This window comes from Mercurialis annua, linkage group LG5, assembly GCF_937616625.2.
Source record: "Mercurialis annua linkage group LG5, ddMerAnnu1.2, whole genome shotgun sequence".
Classification (NCBI taxonomy): Eukaryota; Viridiplantae; Streptophyta; class Magnoliopsida; order Malpighiales; family Euphorbiaceae; genus Mercurialis; species Mercurialis annua.
In genome coordinates this window covers 1093559-1116860 of record NC_065574.1, presented here as the reverse complement: position 1 = coordinate 1116860, position 23302 = coordinate 1093559, and the positions used below count along the sequence as shown (strand labels likewise).

General features: G+C 32.0%; 5 protein-coding genes across 6 annotated transcripts; 2 read left to right on the top strand and 3 right to left on the bottom strand.

Moving 5' to 3' along the window:
* Window positions 1–304: 304 nt before the first annotated feature.
* LOC126679792 (pollen-specific protein-like At4g18596) lies at window positions 305–3245 on the bottom strand. 2 transcript variants are annotated; one of them, XM_050374774.2, is made up of 3 exons: window positions 3096–3245; window positions 1706–1810; window positions 305–734 (listed from the first exon to the last, which is right to left on the bottom strand). In XM_050374774.2, the coding sequence occupies exons 1-3, from the start codon at window positions 3124–3126 to the stop codon at window positions 400–402; spliced, it is 471 nt and encodes a 156-aa protein (XP_050230731.1). In that variant the 5' UTR covers window positions 3127–3245; the 3' UTR covers window positions 305–399. The 2 variants fall into 2 exon arrangements, with proteins under 2 accessions (XP_050230731.1, XP_050230730.1); XM_050374773.2 differs by lacking the exon at window positions 3096–3245 and having other exon boundaries at window positions 1706–2556.
* A 3707-nt stretch (window positions 3246–6952) lies between these two features.
* LOC126682989 (GRAS family protein RAM1-like) lies at window positions 6953–9842 on the top strand. Its single transcript, XM_050378797.1, has 2 exons — window positions 6953–7801; window positions 8608–9842. The coding sequence occupies exons 1-2, from the start codon at window positions 6953–6955 to the stop codon at window positions 9733–9735; spliced, it is 1977 nt and encodes a 658-aa protein (XP_050234754.1). The 3' UTR covers window positions 9736–9842.
* Window positions 9843–10151: 309 nt separating this feature from the next.
* LOC126682379 (membrane-anchored ubiquitin-fold protein 4) lies at window positions 10152–14932 on the bottom strand. Its single transcript, XM_050378029.2, has 4 exons — window positions 14655–14932; window positions 14316–14566; window positions 10816–10986; window positions 10152–10504 (listed from the first exon to the last, which is right to left on the bottom strand). The coding sequence occupies exons 2-4, from the start codon at window positions 14443–14445 to the stop codon at window positions 10449–10451; spliced, it is 357 nt and encodes a 118-aa protein (XP_050233986.1). The 5' UTR covers window positions 14446–14566; window positions 14655–14932; the 3' UTR covers window positions 10152–10448.
* Window positions 14933–15970: 1038 nt separating this feature from the next.
* LOC126683000 (ankyrin repeat-containing protein BDA1-like) lies at window positions 15971–18686 on the top strand. The gene is made up of 2 exons (XM_050378809.2): window positions 15971–16582; window positions 17927–18686. The coding sequence occupies exons 1-2, from the start codon at window positions 15983–15985 to the stop codon at window positions 18212–18214; spliced, it is 888 nt and encodes a 295-aa protein (XP_050234766.1). The 5' UTR covers window positions 15971–15982; the 3' UTR covers window positions 18215–18686.
* A 2923-nt stretch (window positions 18687–21609) lies between these two features.
* Window positions 21610–22589, bottom strand: LOC126682751 (glutaredoxin-C5-like). Its single transcript, XM_050378501.2, has one exon. The coding sequence runs from the start codon at window positions 22479–22481 to the stop codon at window positions 22032–22034; it is 450 nt and encodes a 149-aa protein (XP_050234458.1). The 5' UTR covers window positions 22482–22589; the 3' UTR covers window positions 21610–22031.
* Window positions 22590–23302: the final 713 nt, after the last annotated feature.

The following is a 23302-nucleotide window of genomic DNA, read 5'->3' as shown; positions in this document are numbered from 1 at the left end:
GCTGAACCAAATACTCTCTAAGTTTTATATTGATGCAACGCTACGTGAATTTAATATGTGACGTGATTTATGTGAAGTAAAAAATAATATTATTATTTATGTAGGCTTTAGTTGTTCGTCACGTCATCTAAACTTAGCGGAAATAGAGTCAAACTAATGGTACAAAATTTTAATGCAATAAAATCAAAATTAAGGGATTTCATTTTATAAATCAAAGAAGAAAATAGAGAAGGAAGTTACCCGAACTTCTAAATTTCACAGAATTTAAGACAATTTGTAGTAAAATTTCGAACAAACAAACATATAATAAAGAAAAGGAAATTAACATTTAGCCCCAAGATTTATACATAATTAAACAAATCCACATTTATGTATAAATAATGAACAAATAGGTCCTTCTCAGTTTCCACATAACGTAAGATCAGTTTTTGATGGTCTAAAATTCATGGCATAAAGGCTATAAATGCAGAGATTAGGGTGTTTAGCTTTGATAGAGATTTGATCAGAAGTAGATTTGAAACCAGGAACATTGCATGATGTAGATGAACTGTGAATTAAAGAAGCTTGACATGATGATTCAATGGCCGCTTCTGCACATGAAATTCCGTCAACGGAAGGTATTTCTAATTTGTAAACTCCGTTCCGATTTGTTGTTCTGTTTACGGAGAATGAAACTTGTTCTTTCACTTTTGCTGAGCTTGCTTTGAATTTGCAATCTATTTTAACTCCGGCACCTGAAAATTTAATGCCCAAATCAAACTAAGTTACGAACAATTGATTTTGATTTGGATTTAGTTGTTTAGTTTTGAAACAACGGGGATTTATTTGTGCACGGAAAAAAGGTTAAAAGCTTATGTGTACTTTTGAGAACACTATAAGGGTTTCTTTGCACCTTTTACTTTAGTAAAATAGTTAAATATGAGTTAATTGATAATGACAAATATATTTAAGGACTACTATGACCCTTTGCTCAAGATAATTCTGCTTCGTTGTCAAACACGTAAAAAATTAAATGAGCTAAGGGTCATTTTGGTCCCTAAACTTGTGTGTCAGTCAATTAATTTATAAATATTCATTTTATTTTTAGTTCAATTAAACATAAAATTATACATAATGAACAAATTCAGGAACTAGAATAGCTCAATTTTGTCCTCAATTGATCAAAAAATTGAAAAATATCTGCCTTAATTGATTAAAAGATTAAATATAAATTAAATCACGGATAATTTTAGCGTGATTTGTAATTACAGCACAAACTTTAAAAATTTGACAAAATTAGTCACCAATTTTCAGGATTTGGCAAATCAATACACCGACCTATTTTCCGTTTAAAAAATGCTATGTACCATATCGACTTTTTTCAACGGGAAATATATCGGTGTTCTGATTTGCCAAAAATAACTAAGTATGAGTTAATTAATCGCGATGCACAAGTGTAAGGATCACAATGATCCTTTATTCAATATTAAAGTTACATTATGACAAAGAGAGAATTTATTATTTATATATAATATTTATGTGATCTGTTCGATTCAGCCAAACCAAATTTTAATAGTTATAAACTGAAAATCAAACCAAATTGCATGGAGGTATTTTGGTTCAAACATAGAACTCGAGAAGTTTCCGCGCAATAGCCAATCAATCATAAAAGTAAAAAATGTGCTAAAATAATAAAACAAAAAATTCAGGTTGGAGTAATTCTGACCTGGTAAGAAGTAGCTGTGCCTGGTGAAGGTGTTGTTGGAGCAGATATCACAGTACACAAAACCCATCACAGTAATATGAGCATTATTACTTTTTGCTGCCTCAACTTTTAAACATAATGATTTCAAAATCAAAGTTGAGAGAATGAAGAGATAAAACAGATTCATTTCAGCAAAGTTTAATTTTTTTAGAAGAAAAATAAAGTTTGAGTAATTTATGTGGTTTGTATGAAGAGAGTTGGATTTTAGTGAATGAAATTACTATTTTTGTGGATAAGCTGCATGAGATGAGAGTTGGTGGAGATCCAAGTGTGAGCCAAGGCTGAAGAAGAAGTGTTCATTTATTTATCTTTTACAAAATGTACAAAAACATGTGAATGTTATTTGGATTATGTGAAGTTAAATGATTTTTTGTAGGAAATATAGAGAGATAAAATTTATTTGTGTTGGGCTTGATTGCTGATAAATTATGCTATAGGTTCACTTATTTGGAGGTTAATATTCAATCAAGTAACAAAACAAGATTATAATCATTTGAGTTCAATCATAGAAAAAAAATTAGGCAAAATGATTTCTTACATTCATTACAATAATCAAATTGTTAAATATATCTTAATAATAGTTGGGTTTGTAACTAATGAGTTATAACTCAAAAAAATATATGTCTTGAGCAGAAAACTGATAGATTGTGAGTTCAAATCCTCTAACAAACGCTTCCCTTCTCTGATTATTAAAAACAAAATTGGGTTTGTCAATTTCATATTTTAAATCAATTATATCAAATAAGAAAATAAAAAAAAAACTGAAAGAAGTAATTGATAAAAAAAAATGCAACTTAGTATAATTAGTCAATATTTGGAGGAAAATCATATAATATTTTTAAATAACCATATAAATTTAATAACAATATACTCTTTATAATTAAATTGGATAGATAATCTCTAAAAAAATTATTAGTTTTTTTTAATTAGGACTAATTTATAGAAAATATTAAGTTGAGAGACTAAGTGATATTTTGTTTTATATACGTATTATCTTTTTTCTCGTCAATTGGATACAATTGACATAATTAAAAAATTACTTGACCAAACTGTTAATTCATGAAATATTTAACAAATGAACTATAATTTATATATATAACTTTATAATGGGAAACGAAAAATCGACCATGAAATTTGATTAACGTAAAGAAAAAGGAGGTTGGACGTTTGATTCTTGCGATTAGTTTTCGATTTAGACCTCCTTGTAGCAATCATAGATTGCAAGTTTGAAACAATTAGTCAATAAATACGTTTATATATGAAATGTAAGTATTTCTGAATTTGAACAAAAAATATTTTAAATGTTAAAGATAAGGGAATGGAAAAAAAGAAGAGGATAAGAGGTATTTACTTGGTAGATATGGACTGTTCATGGAGTTCATGTGAGCTTTAAATGGCAAGCATTAAAAGGTCTCACAAGAGTTGCATTTAAGTTTCTCTGAAGAACAACATTTTTAAAGAATAGTTTATCAAACCTACCTTGCATTTTCTCTGAAATGGAATGGCACTCGCACTTCTTATTTATGGTTGGAAAATTACCGCTTTTTTGAATTTTTTGCAATGTTTTTTTTCATATAAAAATACACTTTTTATAGAAAAAAATAGAAAGATATATTTTTAAAATCTATTAAAATTTACTGAAATTCTACCAATGATCTACTAAAATCTAGCAAAAGCCTGTCTCTATCTATAGAGGAAAAAAAAATCAAGCGTGTTTTTGTAAAAACATAATATGAATGTATGTTGGCAAATAATTTTACGAAAATAGACAAAAGAAAAAATAATTATATTTTTTTATACAAAAAGTCCTTTATGGTTTGCTCTACCATGTCTTCATTTTGCTCCTTTCAGAAGGCCCAATAGATTTGGACTATATTTATTATTGGGCCTTAGACTTGTTGTATGATGGCCCAGAGATCAATATTCCTAAATTGCACTTCATCACTTAACTTAGTTGGTAAGGCTCTATGTACGTGAGATCGGGGGTTCGGCCCCAACCCTCCGCAGCCTGTTGTTTAGCCGATCGATTTAAATAAATAAAAAACCGGTACTAACTAATTTCCGGTAATTCCAAAAAAAATTAAATTACATTAGTAGTTACGAGCGATCAAAGAACTTTTAAATTATCTTTAAAACCTCTTAGATTGTAAAAAGACCAATTTCAACTTGTAAGAATTGTCCATTTCCATTTAGTAAAGGACAGTAGTTGCCTAGTTGGTATCGGATTTAATTTCTTTTTAAATCGACCTTAAATCACTGACTCCGATGAAACTCGAAATCGAAACTTCAAAAATGTATTTGAATTTTTTTTATTTATTAGGACTAAGTTCTCACTGCAGTTTATCCATTATTTTAAAACATAAATTTTGACCCCTTTTCATTTCTTAATTCGGCCACTACTCAAACTAACTATAATCCTTGCAAAGAAATTATAAAACAACTTCATTGTCTTTCTTGCAGGATTATACTTAAATCTGAGAGGAAATTGCTGGAATATATGACAAATTTGCTCTCAGATGTAAAAGTTCCGTGTATCATAATCATGAAATTTGTACAAAATCAACAATATATATAATATATTCTCTAATATTAATTATTTATCTTTTAGTTTGTTGAACAATATTGGCAGTAATTAGATACGCTTCCATTAAAGAAATTCCAAAATTCATTCCTGATTTAGAAGCTTAATATGGAATAATATATGCATGCAAGAAAAAAAAGAATTTTTTGTTTTTGGATCCAATATGATATTAAGATTGGTGATAACAAATAAAACAAAAAATGCAGATCATTCTATTTGGACAAATGTATTCGGTCCAAAATATTGAAGAATAAAGATGTTTCCATGGCAAGAGGCAGCATCATATCAGTGCCGGAGCCGCTCATGGACGGGCCTGCCCTGATCGGAATTATTCGGAAGCACAAATGATTATTTAAAATCGATTCTAGAATAGACCCTAGTTGGTATAAAAATTATCGATTAGAATATTCTCTCATACAAATCATTTTCCGATATTATTTTCTAGCTACGCTACCGCAACAGATTATTAAATAAAATAATCAAATTATAGGTAGAATTATGCAAAAATTATATAATTACGTAAATATTATTAGCACGCACACTTCATTCATTCGACGTGTTCCATTTCGGAAACGTTTTGAACACTTGACATATGAAACCTTAAAATAATGTTTTTCCTTGTCTGTGTCTAATTAGTGCCCCGTGTTTCCGTGTCAATGTCCGTGCTACTAGTATTAATATTCTTGATATTTTTAAAATGCAGAAAGTTGATGAACAGTAATGGGAGGAATGGCATTGCCGGCTAAGAGACAAGAAGGTAACGGACAAACACTTCATTCCTTTGACAAATCCAAGGTTTAGGCGGCGCCATCGACGCCATATCCGACGACCTTGCCTATGTCTCCTTTTTTGTCTTCTTTATTAGTATTACCTAATCCATTTCACGTAAACTTGAACAATTACTGTTTAGCCAATTAAATTATAATCATCTTACGTGTGTAATGATTATAGTTCCTGTTTATAATTTGTGGTTTTTTTTTGTTATTGTACCTAATATAATTAGCAATATGAAAATAATGCATCAATTTATTTTGTTACATGCACCATCCACTTATATCATTTTGAATTTTTAACAAAAGGAGATTATGGTAAAGATTAAAATCTTAGCACTGTAGAGAGGATGTGCACCCAACCCAACAATGCAACTCGAAATAATGTCAACAATGCATGCATGCTCAAGTAAATGAACATATATATAAAGGTGAAAGAAAGAAGAAAAACAATTTTAATTTTTAAAACTTTAATTATTCGATAATTTTTTTTTTCATAAGTTAATTGTTAGAATATATAAGATAGATATGAAGTTAAAGCATGCTAAATTAGTGTGATGAGACTCGAAACCGAGAATTTAAGAGTACACTTGAAAAGTTTAGCTACATATGTAAGTTTTACTGGTAATTATTTGATATATATATATTAATAATTAATTTAGAGTTTTAATCATTATATTTAATTATTTAATATAACACAAGATAAAGTATTTGTGTATGAAAATATATAAACTTAATTAAATTAAAACTTCATTTAATTATTTAAATTTATTAATTAATTAACAATTTGACAAAATTTGAGAGCCTTTTTGTTAATATGAAATTGACAATTTTGATCCATTATCTTCATATATAGAATTCTCCAAGTCCTTTTCAAAACTTTTTGTTCATTGTTGAACTTTTGTCTTATCATTTGATATAATATATTATTTAAATACTTAATACCATTTTTTAAGTAATTTATTTTTGCGTTGTCTGCAATTTTTCCAACTCAAAGCAGTACATACAGTGATTGCAAGTTTCCTTGTTATCAAGTGGGCCGGCCCAAAAAAAAGTGGGGCCCTGCCAATTAATTGTCACTTAGTAGAGTTGCAAACTGAGGTTACCCAATATGACAAAATTAATCCTCTAGGAAACTGCTAAACTTTGATTATCAACTTTGTGAAGTTGATAAATTGTAGGCTGTTTAAACACAAAAATCCAATCAAATGATATTAGATTTTCATCTTGTCTCTTTCTATTTCTTTTTCAGATACAAACTGTACAAAAGACAATTTTACAAATTAAAATTAAAAACAAAAAATCTCCAACTTCTAAATATCGAACCAAAAACCGAACTGGCCCAAAAAATCGAAGTGAACTAAATCGAAGTGGTAAAAAATGTTATGTTATTACAAAAATATGGTTTGATTCAATTCCTATTCTTATAAATGTTTGATTTGAATAATTTTTGAACCAAAATAATCAAAAAACCAAGGAAATAATTAAAAAAATTAATATAATTATATGTTCATTGATAATTATTAAAAAAAATATGAATCGTTTTTTCATATATATATGATACTAATTATATTTGAACTTTTTTTAGGTAATAATTTTTTAATGTTAAATGTACAAACAAATTAATAACCAATTTTTTTACCAAACCAAACTCATCAAATAATTCGATTTAATTTCATGTCAGTTTAAACTTATAGTCCAGTTTGGTTCGGTTTGAATATTTCACAAACTTTGGGTGGAATTAGACCGATTCTAGACTAAACCGACCAATGCATACCCCTACTCATCATCATTACTAAAGAAAAAACTTGCACCACTTTGTCTAGTTTTCTTCTGAAAGAAAAAAGTTCTGAAACTATGGGATCAATCAAGAATGAGATTAGTTCATCGTCATGCACCATTACTGAAACATCAACACCTTTTGAATCCAAGAAAACTTCATTATCTTCTGATTTTGAACATATTAACCTAACCCCACCAAGCCTGAGCTTCCCAGCTGTGAAATTCGAGTTGGACGCAGATGTTGAAGTGCAGTCACCGGATAATAATTCCATGTGGGAAACATTTTTCTCCGATCACTTGGATTCCGATTTCATGGTGTTATCTCCCGTCAGAAACTTCCCTTCACCGGTTGCTTCTCCTCCACGTCAGTTTAGCAGTGTTCATAAAGGGAAAGGGCAGAGTCCGCTGCATAGGGTTTTTAACTCTCCGAATAATAATCAGTACATGCAGATTGAGAGTTTGTCTTCTTTGCCTGGTATTGAAGATTTCTTGGATGATTATCGGGATCATGGACTCGCCGGCGTCGGAGGTGGTGGTAGTATTTATCAGCCCACTAGATTTTCTTCGGTCACCGGAAACTCTTCGTCATCGTCTCAGCTGTTTGACATGCAAATAACGGATCCTCCATTGTTGGATTGCTTGAGTATGCCGAACTCGTCGAGGTTTGGTGGATCGGCGATGAGTGAAACGTCGTCGGCTGGCTCTCAAGTTCTTGCACGAGACAGCGATCATATATTTCATATGGAGTCTCTGAGAAATGCACCGCCGCTGTCACAGCATTTTCAACTCGAGAATCAACAGCTGCCGCCACCGTCAACCACTCCTCCACCACCGTCATCGACGCCGTCGCCTACTGAACAGCAGCAGCAACAGCATGGACTGAACCACAGCTTGATGGCACCTCTCCCTATTGGTTCTGAGCAGGTATGACTCTCTGGAAAACTTTCTGGTTCCTAAATTTTGGGATATGTTTCAAATTGGTACCTCAACTTCGTCTCATTAAGATAGAAAAAAATTACACTTTTACAAAAGTAACTCACTAATTATAGTTCATTTATTCAAATATTTCTACAGTAACCATTTAATTTCTAAAAAATAAATTATTATAAAGTTATTATGTTTAATGCTATTATGATTTATGAAGGTAATTTGATAATTATTATTTTAAATTAACATAAAAGTGACCATTTTTCTATATTTGACAAGAAAAATGACTATTTTTTCTATATTTATAAGACGGAGATAGTAGTATTTTCAATCAAATTAAGTTGGCGTTATAACGAGCTAAACATATTTTTCAAAAAATATATTGTCACATGAATTACTATATTGTCATATTACTGAAATGATCTCTAGCATATGACAGTTGGTGTGATTATATATTTCAATAAGATTTAGCTCAGTTTTTCATGTCAGTTTAATTTGATAAAAAAATCACTTAAAATTAAAATTAATACGTAATAAGTACTAAAATGATAATAAATCAAAATTATTTATTGGTTCGAAATAAGTGGAAAAATTTAGGTATCACAGAAGTACGTATTTATCTGTGGTAACTTTCAAAACTACAGGTTCTACTGATTGTATCTATTCTACGTTTTTAGTTACTCAGATCATAGGAATACATCTCTCTTTCATTACATATTAAATGTGCTATTTTTTTTCCTTTCTTTTAATTCTGACATAGTTCAGTTTCAAGTATAAGCTTAAGTTGATAAATGTTTAAACAGGAGCAAGACAGTGGACTTCAACTAGTTCACCTCCTTCTTGCTTGTGCTGAAGCTGTAGCCAAAGAGGACTACATGTTAGCAAGAAAATGTCTGCACCACCTCAATCGGGTGGTCACACCTCTCGGCGATTCTATGCAGCGAGTCGCGTCCTGCTTCACGGACGCTCTAAGTGCGAGGCTAGCTGCAACAATTAGCACAAATCCTAGTTCCTCCACCACTAGTCCAAAATCTTTCTCTCCATACCCACCAAACTCTATGGAAATCCTGAAAATATACCAAATTGTATATCAAGCTTGCCCATACATAAAATTTGCTCACTTCACTGCTAATCAAGCAATTTTCGAGGCCTTTGAAGCAGAGGAACGTGTTCATGTTATTGACCTAGACATTCTCCAAGGGTATCAATGGCCAGCTTTCATGCAAGCCCTAGCTGCTAGACCTGGGGGAGCTCCGTTTCTCAGGATAACAGGAGTAGGATCCTGCATAGAAACTGTAAGAGAAACCGGACGGTGCTTGACAGAGCTTGCTCATTCTCTTCATGTCCCATTCGAGTTTCATCCAGTAGCTGAAGAACTCGAAGACCTGAAACCCCATATGTTCAACAGAAGGGTCGGTGAAGCTCTTGCTGTAAACTCCGTTAACCGTCTCCATAGTGTCCCTGGAAACTGTCTACCGAATCTTTTAGCCATGATTCGTGACCAAGCACCGAACATAGTAACACTAGTCGAGAAAGAAGCTAGCCACAATGGACCATACTTCCTGGGTAGATTTCTCGAGGCATTGCACTACTATTCAGCAATATTTGATTCATTAGATGCAACATTTCCGCCGGATTCTGCACAGAGGGCGAAAGTGGAGCAGTATATTTTTGCTCCGGAGATAAAGAATATAGTAGCATGTGAAGGGGCGGAGAGAATAGAGAGGCATGAAAGGTTGGAGAAATGGAGAAAGATAATGGAAGGAAAAGGATTTAGAGGAGTACCATTAAGTGCAAATGCAGTGACTCAATCTAAGATATTGTTAGGCTTATACTCTTGTGATGGGTATAGATTGACAGAAGATAAAGGTTGCTTGCTTTTAGGGTGGCAAGATAGAGCAATTCTCGCAGCTTCTGCATGGCGATGCTGATCGAAGACCATAATGATAATTATTATTATTATCTTCTAATTTCCCTTTTTTAAAAAATTTACTTGTATGTGATGATCATATTCTTTAAGGCTTCTTTTGTTTGTTTATTCAATTTTCTTTCTTTTTAAAATATTATTTAGTTAGTGAAACATGTCTGTTGCTTCCAGGTAGAAAAATGATATGTCGTTTCACATCAGCTTTTATAAAGAACTCTACAATTCTTTTTCAGATCAAACGTACAGCACAGGCTACTGTTATGTAGAGCCTATCATGTTGTTAAATTTGTATTCTGGCAACAGTTACAATTGCCTTAACATTCGATTAAACAGATAAAGCTTCAACAGAAAGGGGTTTTCCTGATAAAACAACCGTGTTCATATTTCACGAAATCTATAGAAGACGAAACACATAAAGGATTGGTAGATGGGGCTAAAATTTATGTTGGAAATTAGATAAAATATGTTTCACAGACAAGTATTTCATGTTGTATAAGGTATAGAAAATACAGGAACACGCATTTTATAGAACAGAAAATACAGAATTACCAGCATATTGTTACACAAGATTTCCCTCCAACTAACACACCACACCCCGGGATGGCGTCTTTTACACCATTATAGTCTTGTCCAGCAGATGCCAATTTCCGTGGCCATGAGATCCTAACAGCATCAAGGAAACCTGTGCACAATAACCTGATTGGAGACCTTGTTCTTTTACAGTATAGAGCATGCACAGAAATTTCTTCGAGGGGGATCGTCAACTTTTTTCTCTGTTTCAACAATAAAACAAGTCCTATCACTGAATAGAAAGCATATTTTCTACTTTTTTCTGGATATTAAAGCATATATTCTACTTTTTGCCGGATGTTCCGGTTCCAAGACAGGAGGGGAGTTATATTGAAATAAAGGCTATTGGCAATTCCTTTTTGTTATTTCTAATCAATGCAGATTGATAAGAACAAAAAATTGGAAAAGAACTCAAATTCATACTAGAGATATCAATGCCAGAAAGTGAAAATAAAAGCCTATTAAAACGACGTTCCTTATTAATAGGGTTAGATAAGCATATAAAAAATAATACCTGTTTTTGCCTTCACTATAGATGGCTGAACAACAACATGCATAGTGATAACACCTTTTGGAAGATCCCCAAAAGGAGCCTTACACTGGCTAACAGTCTTGTTGTTTTCTAAAATTTTCCCCGCATTTATAATTTTGATGTCATTTGCTGCCTTGGGTGCTATTTTCTTATCTGCAAAAATGTGACTTCATGTTAATACATAAAATTCAGAATCAAATACAAATTATAGAGTTTGCTACAAGCCTAAAAATGTGACCATCTCTCTAAAAGCTAAAAAAATGAAAAAAGACGAATCTACGCAAGAAAATCAAACCTTCACCAATAACATATCAATTATGGGAGAGAACCCAACAACACTTGACTTGAAGGAATATCCAAAATCCAGAACATCCTAAGCTAAACAAGCAAACAGAGTCGAAAGAGAGGACTCTTTCAATACACTAATACACTTTTATAGTTTTGTGTAAAACCCTTTTGAATGCTCAGCTATTTTTTAGAGATAAAAGTTTTACCTTATTTTTAATTCTAAATAACAGGGAGAAACTTGAGCATGGGGAGAAGAATTCATAGTAATTGTTGCTAACTGACCTCAGCAATATTTAGCCTTCATCTTGAGAAGGCAAATTAAATCCAATGAATCATCATCATAAAGACTATTAATCAGAAAGATAGGTCTTGTATGATTACCTAGGGATTCAATACAAGACAAAGTTCAATTTCAATCATGCACAAACTGAATATGAGACAGATGCCAAGTTTTGGATGGCTGAATATGAGGAAGATGCCAAACATTGGCATTCACTAGGTCTTGTGATGGGCGTATTTTCAGGACAAAAATTGGTATAACTTTGCGAGTGCAAGTTCCCTCACCTTTCTACAAACCCATGGGATCAGTAAAACTGCAAGGAATCCAATCTGATATGCCTCTCATGTTCTCCTGATGTGAGGGTCTTGCCCACTAGAGCGACATTAGTCTCAAGAGAGTTCCAAAGACCTCCTCTTGCTTTAACTCTCAATCAGGAATAAAACCATAATTTCGTGAGAAAGAGTAATTTATTTGCAAAACATTTGTTCAAGTAGAAAAGGAGCAACATTGTAGATTGAATAGTTGAGAGCATAGATATTGAAAAGAAGTTCTATGCCTATAATTGATCTAGAAATAACCACATGAAATTAAACACCACGAGATGAACATTGTTCAGAATTAACTTCCCCCTTTGATAATTGGTCAAAACTCTAACAGAGAGTTATAACCCAAAAAAGTACAACTAAATATAACAAATTCATATGAGGACACAGAATAATCTTAATTGTTCCAACATTACTTTAATGAGGATCGGGATAACAAAGTTCACATCCAAATAAAAATATATCTAATCCCCAAAAGAAAAAACAAACTCATAAAATTTAATGATGGCAAGAATCGAAAAAGGGTAAAAGCAATACAATTTCTGTTCTTGGTTAATATGGATTAGTCACAACTCACACGGAGTCCAAATTGCAAAATGTCTCCTATAATACTTGTCCTAATACTTGAGGAAAAGAAAAAGGAAAAACCAAAAATTGGAGAATATCAAGATCATTCTGTGTCCTCATATGAATTTGTTATATTTAATTGTACTTTTTTGGGTGATAACTCTCAGTTAGAGTTTTGACCAATTATCAAAGGGGGAAGTTAATTCTGAACTATGTTCATCTCATGGTGTTCAATTTTTTTGCCATCTGGTTTCATGTGGTTCTAATAATCCAAATAATTGGTTAACATGAAACTTCATACAACAGTTGCCAGCCTACTGTGTACCAATTTATTCTCAACAAGCAATGCTAATGCTAGAAAGGTTAGGATTTCAAATTGATAGCAAGTATGAGCAAAGGTCTGTGTCAAGAAAACTGTAAAGATAATTCAGCATGGAAACTTCTGATGTATACTTCTAGTGGGCCAGGACCAGAGCCAGACTAATTTGGTGGGGAAGCACAGTACTTATGGATAAGGATAAAAAAGTACAAGGAAAACATGGCCAAGGAATGATGACCACAGAAAAATGTTTCTATCAGCTATTTCTTCGAAAGTCTACTATATGGATGAGAGAAATGGTTGTGATTTCTTGAAGGGACCATCAAAAAGTTTGTTGTGTATGATGTGCACAAAAATGTAAAATTTGAAGCAAAAAGATTTTCACAAGAACAATTTAACTTCACTATTTACCATGTAAATGGCAGACTCTCAAAATCAAACATTTATAGACCCCAAAACAATTTCTACCAAGTTTCAGCTGATCAGCAATTGCATAGACTTTGAGAGCCAAAAGGACAGGAAAAGGCAAAGAACAACGGTAATGATGACAGTGAGTAGAAATTAGGAAACATAAAAAAGAGGAATTACATAACAAAAACAAGGTTATTAAACAAGATGAATGGTTAAACTAATTTAAAGAATTAGTTGCTTAGGAATAATAAAAATATATTCCACGCACATGGTGTCCCTGTACAAATACAAACCTATAATAGCTTGAATGCCGATGTCAAAACACAAGCTAGATGCCTATTTAACATTGTGGTGTAATTTCCCCAGTCAAGCCTAAGGTTACGTGATTTTTTTTACACCTACGTCAACTGAAGCAAGAAGAGCTTATGTTCATAAGACTATCCACAAGATTAACTATTAATCTCAATCATCTAGGTGAGAATGCAAAATCTACAAAGGGCACAGTATGATTAAGTATAGAGCAAGAAGCTAGAGATACCATCCAGGAAGCTTCCAAACACCGTGGCAATCATTTTACAAAGACTTTCTGTTATCCTTTAACAGAGCTTATCACTCATGAAGCACAAGTGACCAAACATACTGCTCAAACTACTCTACTTGATGATCAAGTCAATCCGCCTACTCAAGTGACTCATGAAGATCATGCTCGCTGAAGATATTGTTGTTGATAATGCTGAGGCTTAGTTTTACTTTCATGGTCTTGTCTTTTGGATATTTATTTTGGTTTAGTCACACACAATGCATGTTTGCATACTTATGCTTTGTTTATTTTTTCTGTTTGTATAACAGACTCATTCTGTTAGTTTGCATCAGTCTTGCATAGCTAGTATATAAACTAGCATGATCTTTGTAATTAGTTCATGATGAATAACAAGGATATGGTTACAGACTCATTATTTATCAAGAGTATGTAGCTCTCCTCTAGCTGTTAAGTTGTTTTGCTTGAGTGATTAGTTGGTCTCTCTTGTTTTAGCTGGTTTTCAGGGGTATGCCCCTGTGTTTTGTTGTTTCAGCTTTTTCAAGTAATGAAATTCTCTTTTTTGGTGCTTTGACCAAAAAAAAAAATTTATGCATTAAGAATTACTTTTAGGACACTTCTAATCATTCATGTTAAAAAATACACATCACTACTACAACAAAAAAATGCAAAATCAATGGAAGAAAGTACTGTAAATAAAATTTACGACAAAGTATAGACAAATGAAATACCAAAACAGTTAAAAAAACTGCTAACCTTTAGGCCATTCAGTGACAATTCTTTCCTTAAGCATAGCCACCGTAGACGCAGGCGAATACCTAAACGGTCCAATATCCGATCCATCATACAATCTAAACTTCAGCTCTACCAACTCTTCCTCCGGCATTTCCCTAAACCTCTTCCTTAATTAATTCCGCTTCTCAATTCCAAAATTCACCACAATTTTCACCTAAATCAATCTCTTTAATCAAATCCACTTCAACTAATTTCATACAATCTCCTTAATCCTACAAACAACACAATATATCAAACAAATTAACATAAATTCAACAAAATTAAACAAAAATTAGATAAAACAGATTCAAAGTGAGTTACCTTAGGGTTTATAAGAGCTGAAAAGTGAAGAAAAACCCTAAGTCATCACAGGCTCCGATCTCGACGCGTTTCACTGTTACTTTCTGAAATTCAGGAGCCGAACTGCTTGCTTATTAATGGCGGTTGATTATTTGATTTTCTTTTCAATTTTTGTGCGCTACGATACAAAAATGATTCAAGAAAAAGAAAAAGTTGAGAGGATTTACTTTTTTATTTGTTCTGACAGTAAATTTGAAATTTGTTTCAGTAGAAAATGAGAGTTGAATTATTAGTATTATTTATTTGTTGGAACACCAAAAGCTTATGGTTGGGTTGGTATTTCTTTTTCTGATGGTGTTACGTGTTTGTTTTTGATTGGATTACTGGATGAGTTGAACCGAATTTGGCGCTCACCGACCCCCTGAACAAGTATTTTGAGCGTTTTATTTGACCGATTCGATTTTACGGGAATTGTTGCCTAAACTAAAGTGACTTACTTCAAATAAGGTGAATGTACTGAAATGGCCCCTCTAAAACTAAAATTATACTCTTTTGGCCCTTCTTACGACTTTTTTTTGCCAAAATCCTTCTTACGACTTGATTACTAATATATAGGCTTAGTCATTCAAAAAAGCTAGTATATTTTTTTTGTTTATCGCCACATCTTTTAAAATCTTCAATTTTAGATCATTTTTCAATTTTTACTTTTAATTGTAGCTAAAAGTATAAATTGAAGTGAAAAAAAAATTAAATATATTGTTTATATTATTTTATATTATTTCTATTTGCATTTTATATTATATCAAATTTTCAAAATGAAATGATATAAGATGTTTAGTTGAATTTTTTCCCGCTTCAATTGGACAATTTGATATAAATTATTTATTGCTATTTTTTCAAAATAACTCATACTAGTAGATTAAAAAAATAAGCAAATATAAAAGTAGTATGAATATGGAGAGTTTAGTAAAAATGTCTTATAAACCAAAATACATTTGAGTAAGTATAATACAAAGCTTAGTTTCCTATATTCTATTTAATGAGTAGTCAAATAACATTAGTTCTTACCAATGGGAGTTGGTCTAAGTGGTAAGCGGCTTGATATCGTTTAAGTAAGGTCTCGTGTTCATGCCCTTGCGAATGCAGAAAATTTCCACTGGCAGACTCACCCACCATGCCAGGTGCGCGGCGCGGCCGGATTAGTCAGGATAAAACCTTAGAAACCGGATGGGTTTACCGAAGAAAAAATAAAAATAGTTCTTCTATCATTCTTGAGAAACAAGAATAAGACTTTTGTAAATATATACAACCAACAACTACTAGAAAACAGGGCATTAGCGTCCATAAAAATGCAGATTCGGGACGATGACATGAAGAATCTATACGAAGCATCAATAAAAGGTGATACATCTATTCTAAACATTTTACTCCAAAAAGATCCACTCATTCTCGACAGAATTTCACTCTCCCCCTTCACTGAATCTCCTCTCCACATATCATCCTTGCTCGGCCATGCAGATTTCACCAAATCTCTTCTCAACAAGAAACCCAAACTCGCCGCTGAGTTAGACTCTCAAGGACTATCTCCTCTTCATATGGCCTCGGCTGAGGGAAATTCGGAGATTGTCAATGTCTTGTTGAACATTAACGCTAATGTTTGTTCGGTTGCTGATCAGAATGGAAGAGTTCCTATTCATTTAGCGGCGATGAGAGGACGAACGGAGGTCATGCAGCAGTTGATCAGTGCTTGTCCTGAGTCAGCTCGGGCAAAAACGAACGGTGGCGATACAGTTTTGCATTTGTGTGTTAAGTATAGCCATCTGGAATCGTTGAAATTGTTGGTGGCGTTTTTTAGTGAAGATGGCGATGGTGATGGAGAAATTCTCAACTCTACGGATAATGATGGGAACAGTGTCTTGCATTTGGCTGTGATTATGAAACAAGTTGAGGTATTATTTGCACTTTACATCACTTTACATCACTTTTTCTAGGAAAATTTAAATTTGGGAGGAAGAAATTGATTTAGTGTAGGCAATTAGCATCAAAATTAATCAGTTAGTCTTTTTTTTTTTGCTGGAATCAGTTAGTCTACATTTTGAACAATTGATCCCAATTTTTGATTAAATTAGCCCCTAGAGTTGTTTTCGAAATTCATACATTTAGCGTAATTGATACAAATTAAAATGTTCATTGGACTAATTGATTAAATAAAGCTTATTTTGATATTGATTGCTCACTGCGTGCAAGTTCAAAGGTTAAACTGACGAGAAATATTTGTATGAACCAAACTTGCCACGTAGGAATATAAATCATCCATTTATCGTGTGACACGTTGCATTAATAAATGCTATAACCAATCAATAAATATCACATTAATTATAGTTAAAATATAAGCAATTAATGTGATATTTATTGATTGGTTATGTCATTTATTAATGCCATGTGTCACACGATAAATGAGTGGTGTATAATCTTACATGGCGAACCTGGTTCACGTAAGAATTTCTCCAAATTGACATTTAAACTTAACTAAATCCTTAAGTTAATGAAAAACAGTGTTTAAAGAACTAGATCTGTCTTGCAAGTTTGATAATTTCAATTCTTCTTTAAAAACTATAGAAAAATATGGTTCAACCTTTTAAACAAGAAAAATTCATAAAATTTGAAAATGATTAAACTGGTTAAACCCTAGAAGTCATATAGTCTGTTATTTAATTATAAGAGTGTAATCAATTTACTACTTTTTAATCTATTCATTAGTTAGAATTAATATATATTTTAAAATTTAAATATGTGGACTATTCTAAATTAATTTATTATGTATATGATGTATAAGTATATCTATATTTTTATTTATTTAGTATAACTAGTTGAATCGTGAACCAATAATCACGGGTCAAAACTTTACAAGTAACCAAACTTTTAACTTATTTTAGAAATATTATTGAACTTTTTTTAAGATAATTAAACTTCAACTTTTATTTTATAAGGTTTTTCTGACATTATTTTGTTTATGTGGCGGAATATTTATAAATATCGGCAAATATTACAAAATTATATATTTTATTTGATAATGGATATCAACTTTCATGGTGTATAATTGGATTTTTAATATGATATATATTTTCTAAATAGTCTAATTGGGATGGTCACATCAGTAATATTAGATTGGAAATACCTTTTTGAAACAAACTAAAATTAAAGTTCAGTATTTTTTTTGAAATAATTTGAAAGTTTAGTGACCCTCGATGTATTTGACCCAATAATCACAATGTAATTCTCCATGTTTGCAGACAATCAAGTACTTGGTCTCAATACCTGAAATAAAAGTGGAAGCTAGTGCATTATCTTCAATCTTCACAGAATTATACCCAACAAATCTCAAAAACTACCCGTCAGGACAAAACTCAGAAAATGGAGAAGACTGGTTGGAAAAGACAAGAGGAAATCTTATGGTTGTAGCAACTGTAATAGCAGGAATGGCATTCCAAGCAGCAATAAATCCACCAGGCGGAGTATGGGAATCAGATAACAAAGAATGCTTCACATCAGACGGAATAATCACAACATGCAGAGCATGAACTTCAATATTAGCGTATACAGATCAAACAAGACACCGTCAATTTATCCTGAATAACACAATATCTTTTTCTTCATCCATAACGACAATTGTTTTGCTTATTAGCGGAATTCCTCTGAAGAAAAAGGTTTACATTTGGATTTTGCTGATGGGAATGTGCGTAGGGTTGTTTTTCACGTCTGCTACTTATTTAGTCACAGTTGCAGCCATTAAAGCCCCCCGGTGATGAAGTTGTTGATCATCGTATTCAAACCTACTCATGGTTTTGGGTTGTGTCGGTTGTTCTTATTTCTGCATTTTATTCATTTAAGTTCTTTGTTCATTTCGTCAAGAAAATATTTGTTAGTTTATTCCATGGAAAATTCTCTTTCTTTAGGACTGTAAGCAACAAACGCTCAGTGATGGTCTGAGAAGATTAGTACGAGCAATTGATGTATTTTTTTCTTATATAATGAAGCAACTATGATTCTTGATTTTCTTCATTACTAGTACTTTTAGGAGATATGGGTTTGTAAATGTCAAACCAAATCAATTTCGTTTATTTTAAATTTAAATTTAAATTAAATACACACCCTTATTTAGGGTTGTGCAAAAACCGAACCGTACCGAAAAATGAAACAGAACTGAAGTTCGTTGTTTGGTGAAAACGGTTTGGTTCAATGAGTAATCTAGAGAAGTTTGGAGTTTGATTAATGGTTCGGTTAGAGGGTTTGTAAAATCGAAATAACTGAAAAGGTGAAGAAACTGAATTTCTAAAAATTAAGAAGGATTCTTTTACTTTATATTTGAAATTCGGAACTTTTTTTTATTTTGCCAAATTTTTTAAGGCTCTTAGTTGAGTTTGTGTATAAATTCAAACTGGATTTATTAAAAACCAAACAGACTTTGAAATTTAGTTAGAAAATTATAGTGTTTGCTAAAAAAATTACGATTCAGTTAACCATATTTAAAAAACTTCAGTACATCGATTACGGTCGATTTATAATTAAACCGAACCGATCGATGTCCGCCCAATCCTCATTAAAGAGAATATGTTATATACTTTTGATTCACAAGTAGAAATTGAATTGGTCATACATGTAAAGTAATATCAGGAAGTTGAATTATATAATAGGTTGCAGAAATACTTTTGATAGTGGCAGATGATTTTTTTTTTCTCATTGAATGGACATTCACACTATGTATTATATAAACCAATAGAAGATTTTATAACGATACAACAATATATAGGTTTCTCACCTTACAAAGACTAAAAAAATCTTACCATTGCCCATTAAAAAATAGATTCGTTTAATTCATTGGTATGTGGACTTCAAGAATTGCTTACTACTTAATTAACAAAAATATCATAAATTAATTAGATGATACTTTCTTAGAAAAAATAGATGATAGCAACTATATTCCTCGTCAATGGAGGTCGGACTTGCACTTGGGCACTTAACTGTGATGGCTAAGGTTTTATGTGTGTAAGGTTGTGGATTCGGCTCTGACTCCCTGCAGTCCGTAATTTGGCTTATTTAAAAGAATAAATTAAAAAGCTGGTACTAATTAATTAATCCCCCCTAATAATTAATTTAAAACAGTTCTACTTTTGATAAAAAAAAAAACAAAGGACACCGTTGACTTAAGAATTTCTTCTAGACTAGAGGGATCATTGCCCTCTTAAGAGAAAAAAACATACTCCCTCCGTCCCGTTTAAGAAGTCCCATATTCCATTTTGGGATGTCCCATTTAAAAAGTCCCATTACTATTTTTAGGATGTTTTTTTATTGAATACCCTATTTTACCTTTATTTTAGTTATCTTAGAGGAGTTCTATGGAAAATTCCACTATCATTAATAGGGGCAAAACATGAAAAAACATGAAAAGACAAGAATAATTAATGTTTTCTTAATCTGTGTGTAAAGTCAAATGGGACTTCTAAAGTGGGACGGAGGGAGTATAAATTTAGGTTCATACATTTTTTCAAATGAAATTAAGAACAATTGCCTCAAAACATGTATATATTGAGGTGCATAACCTTTTAAAATTGAGATTGAGAACCATTACGATGTTTAGATTTCATTATAATATAACAAAACTCTTGTTTTACTTCGAAATTTATACATTCTAATAAAAAACAATAACAAATAACAATCTGAATAAAATAATTAAATAATATATTTTATTAGTTGCGTATTAGTAAGTTTTTTGAGGATGTATTAGTAAATTAAGATAACATGAATTTAGAACTAAACACAGCAAATTAGCTAAAGCACCACAGTCGAAAATCATTTGGCAGCGACCCTCGATAAGAAGAAGGGCTACTTCCAATAAGCATCTTGTATAAATAGATATAAACATAATTAGATAATCACATTCTTTCTATTAGATATTAAATTTGATAATTATAATCATAAATGTATAAAGTTACTTAATAATTTTGATTTAGCAGCTTAATTCAAAACAAGTTATTACTCCCTCCGTCTCAATTTGATAGACAATTTAGGAGAATACGGATATTAAAAACGAGGCAAATTTTCAGGCCTAACCTATTGGATTTTTTCATTTTTTTAAAATAAGTTTAAGTCTGGCCCGAGTCGAGGCCAAGCTTTATTTTTATTACCCAAATCTTTGCGGGGTCGGACTGGATTTTTTCGGACTTATATGCAAATTAATAAAAATAAAAATCTAAATCTGTCCATTAAATAGCGTATTCTTTTCGGATTTAGATTCAGGTCGGATTTGGACCAAACTGTTCAAATCCGGCCCTAAAGAAACGGACCTACAAGACCCATGAACAAGTCTGAAGTTTGTACACAGTCGAGAATCCACAAGTCCCGTTGGGCCTATACCTCTTCAAAATGTTACTGTAATTGGTGCTAAGGACTAGGCTAAAGAAAAGTCTGATATGGTTAACATTAGGGTATGCATTTGGTTTCAATTAAATTAAATCAAACCGAGCCAAACTAAGTTTTATTTTCAAAATTAAGCCAAATTGAGTATTAAAAATAACGCTTTTTAAGCTGAACAAAATTAAGCCAAATTACATAGTAGACCAGTTTAAAACTCAAATATTATGGTAAAACTTCGTTTGAAACGACGTGATAAAAAGCAACGTGCATCTTTGACACGTAAATGAATGAGTTAGAATCAAACTTGTTTCTTACCTAAATGAAAGAATACGAATACAGCTCGTTTAGCACCAAAACGAACGAACATGAATTGATGAAACACTTTCTTTAAAGCTCATACAATTATGAACTAAATACGAACTCATTCATTAACGAGTTAAGCATGAACAAATTAAAATTTCTGCCCCGGTACTAATTTGAATACATGTTGAGCCAATTGTATGGATTTGAATTTGAGTCAAAACTAAAAATGTTTAAATTCAAGTCAACAAATATCCAAACATAGCATAAAGTAAAATAAGTAGAAAATCATTCAGTAGAATAAGTAGAAAATAACTAAAGTAAGTAGATTCCTTTTTCTATACAGAGGAGGGAGCCATTACAGAATACAAATTAAAAAGAAAAAACAGAAACACTAATGAAACATTAATGGAACCAGTAGCACTCCTCTTCCTCTGCACATTGCTTTAACTCTAAAATCATTTTTCATTTTTGTATCATTCTTAGAAAGAAACACTAAAAGGCAGCTATGTCGCACGGAAACGGAAACTACAGAAACACGCTAAATCGAGAAACGTTAAAACGACATTTTTTTACAGAAATAAATTATAAATATCTTAAGTTTCAAAGCGTTTTTCGTTAAATAAAAATAAAACGCAGAAACGCAAAACTCGATAAGTTTCCGTGCAACATAGCTAGCTAACTTCAGAGCCAAAGAGCGCCAGCTTGTTTAAGAAGAGGAACAAGAGAAGCATTAATATGAGAAGCCATAACTCTATCCATACCACCAATAAGCTTACCACCAATAAAAACAACAGGAACTCCACAACCAGAACCAGAACCAGAACCAGAACCAGAATAAAAACTATTACCAGCCAGAAGTCTATGAAGAGCTTTTTCCATTTCTGCCCCTCGTGGATCTTCATCAAGCTCATGCACAGTTGGGTGCACACCCATTCCACAAAATAATCTCTTAATTGCATGGCACATGCAGCATGAACTTATACTAAAAATCACCACTGCATTTTCTGATGCCAGCCGCTCTATTCTCTCAAACGGGTCTCCGCCGTGGCCTCCGCCGTTGTTCATGGTCATGGTTCTCGCTGGTGATGGCATGTAATTTGCTCCCCATGAGGATGACTCTGTTTGATACATTTCGTTTATTCTGTCGAGAAATTTGAAAGGTTGATAAGGTTTTTGTTGGTGTGAAAGTGAGAGTTTTTTTGGTGTTGATGGATTATGAAGAGAATTGAAGTATTTATAGGGTAGAAAGAGTTTTTTTTTTTGATAATTATTCTAGTTTGGCACGTTGTAATTGTATTATAAATTTTTCATTAATGTTAAAATTTATATTCGATATGGGTCATATTAATTAGAGATTTGTACTCAGAATAAGATCTTCTTTTTGTTAATTATAGATTTTCATTAATTATATTATATGCCATATTATTATTTTTTTCAGGATATGCCATATTATTGATGAAGGTGAATCTGATAAAAAAAAAATTATAGATAGTGAATTCGGTTTATTGTGCGCAAATGAATGCATAGTTTTGATGGTGAGACCTCTCTATATAAATCCGATCCGACCTCTGTAGTCTATTATTTGGATGATTTAAATATGCAAGCTTTCCGTTGGGCAATCTAAAAATCAATTTTTTATTTAAAAAAATTAGATAAATCACACATCATTTTACAGCAACTTAATGAGATTAGATATATGCCATAATAAAATATTCAACGTTTGTTTAATTTTTATTATCAAATATATTATTAATATTAATAATGTTACACAATAGTTTGTGTTGAATAATTCTCTGAAATAAGGGGAATGTGGCTATCTAATCTAAATCATATCCATATTGTATTTATGGAGTATATTTTTTACAAATAAATTCAGCATGATGTGGAATTGTAGGATTGAGAAGGGTAGTTTGGTAATTATAGAAAAAAGAAGGATTGGAGTAGTGTCATGT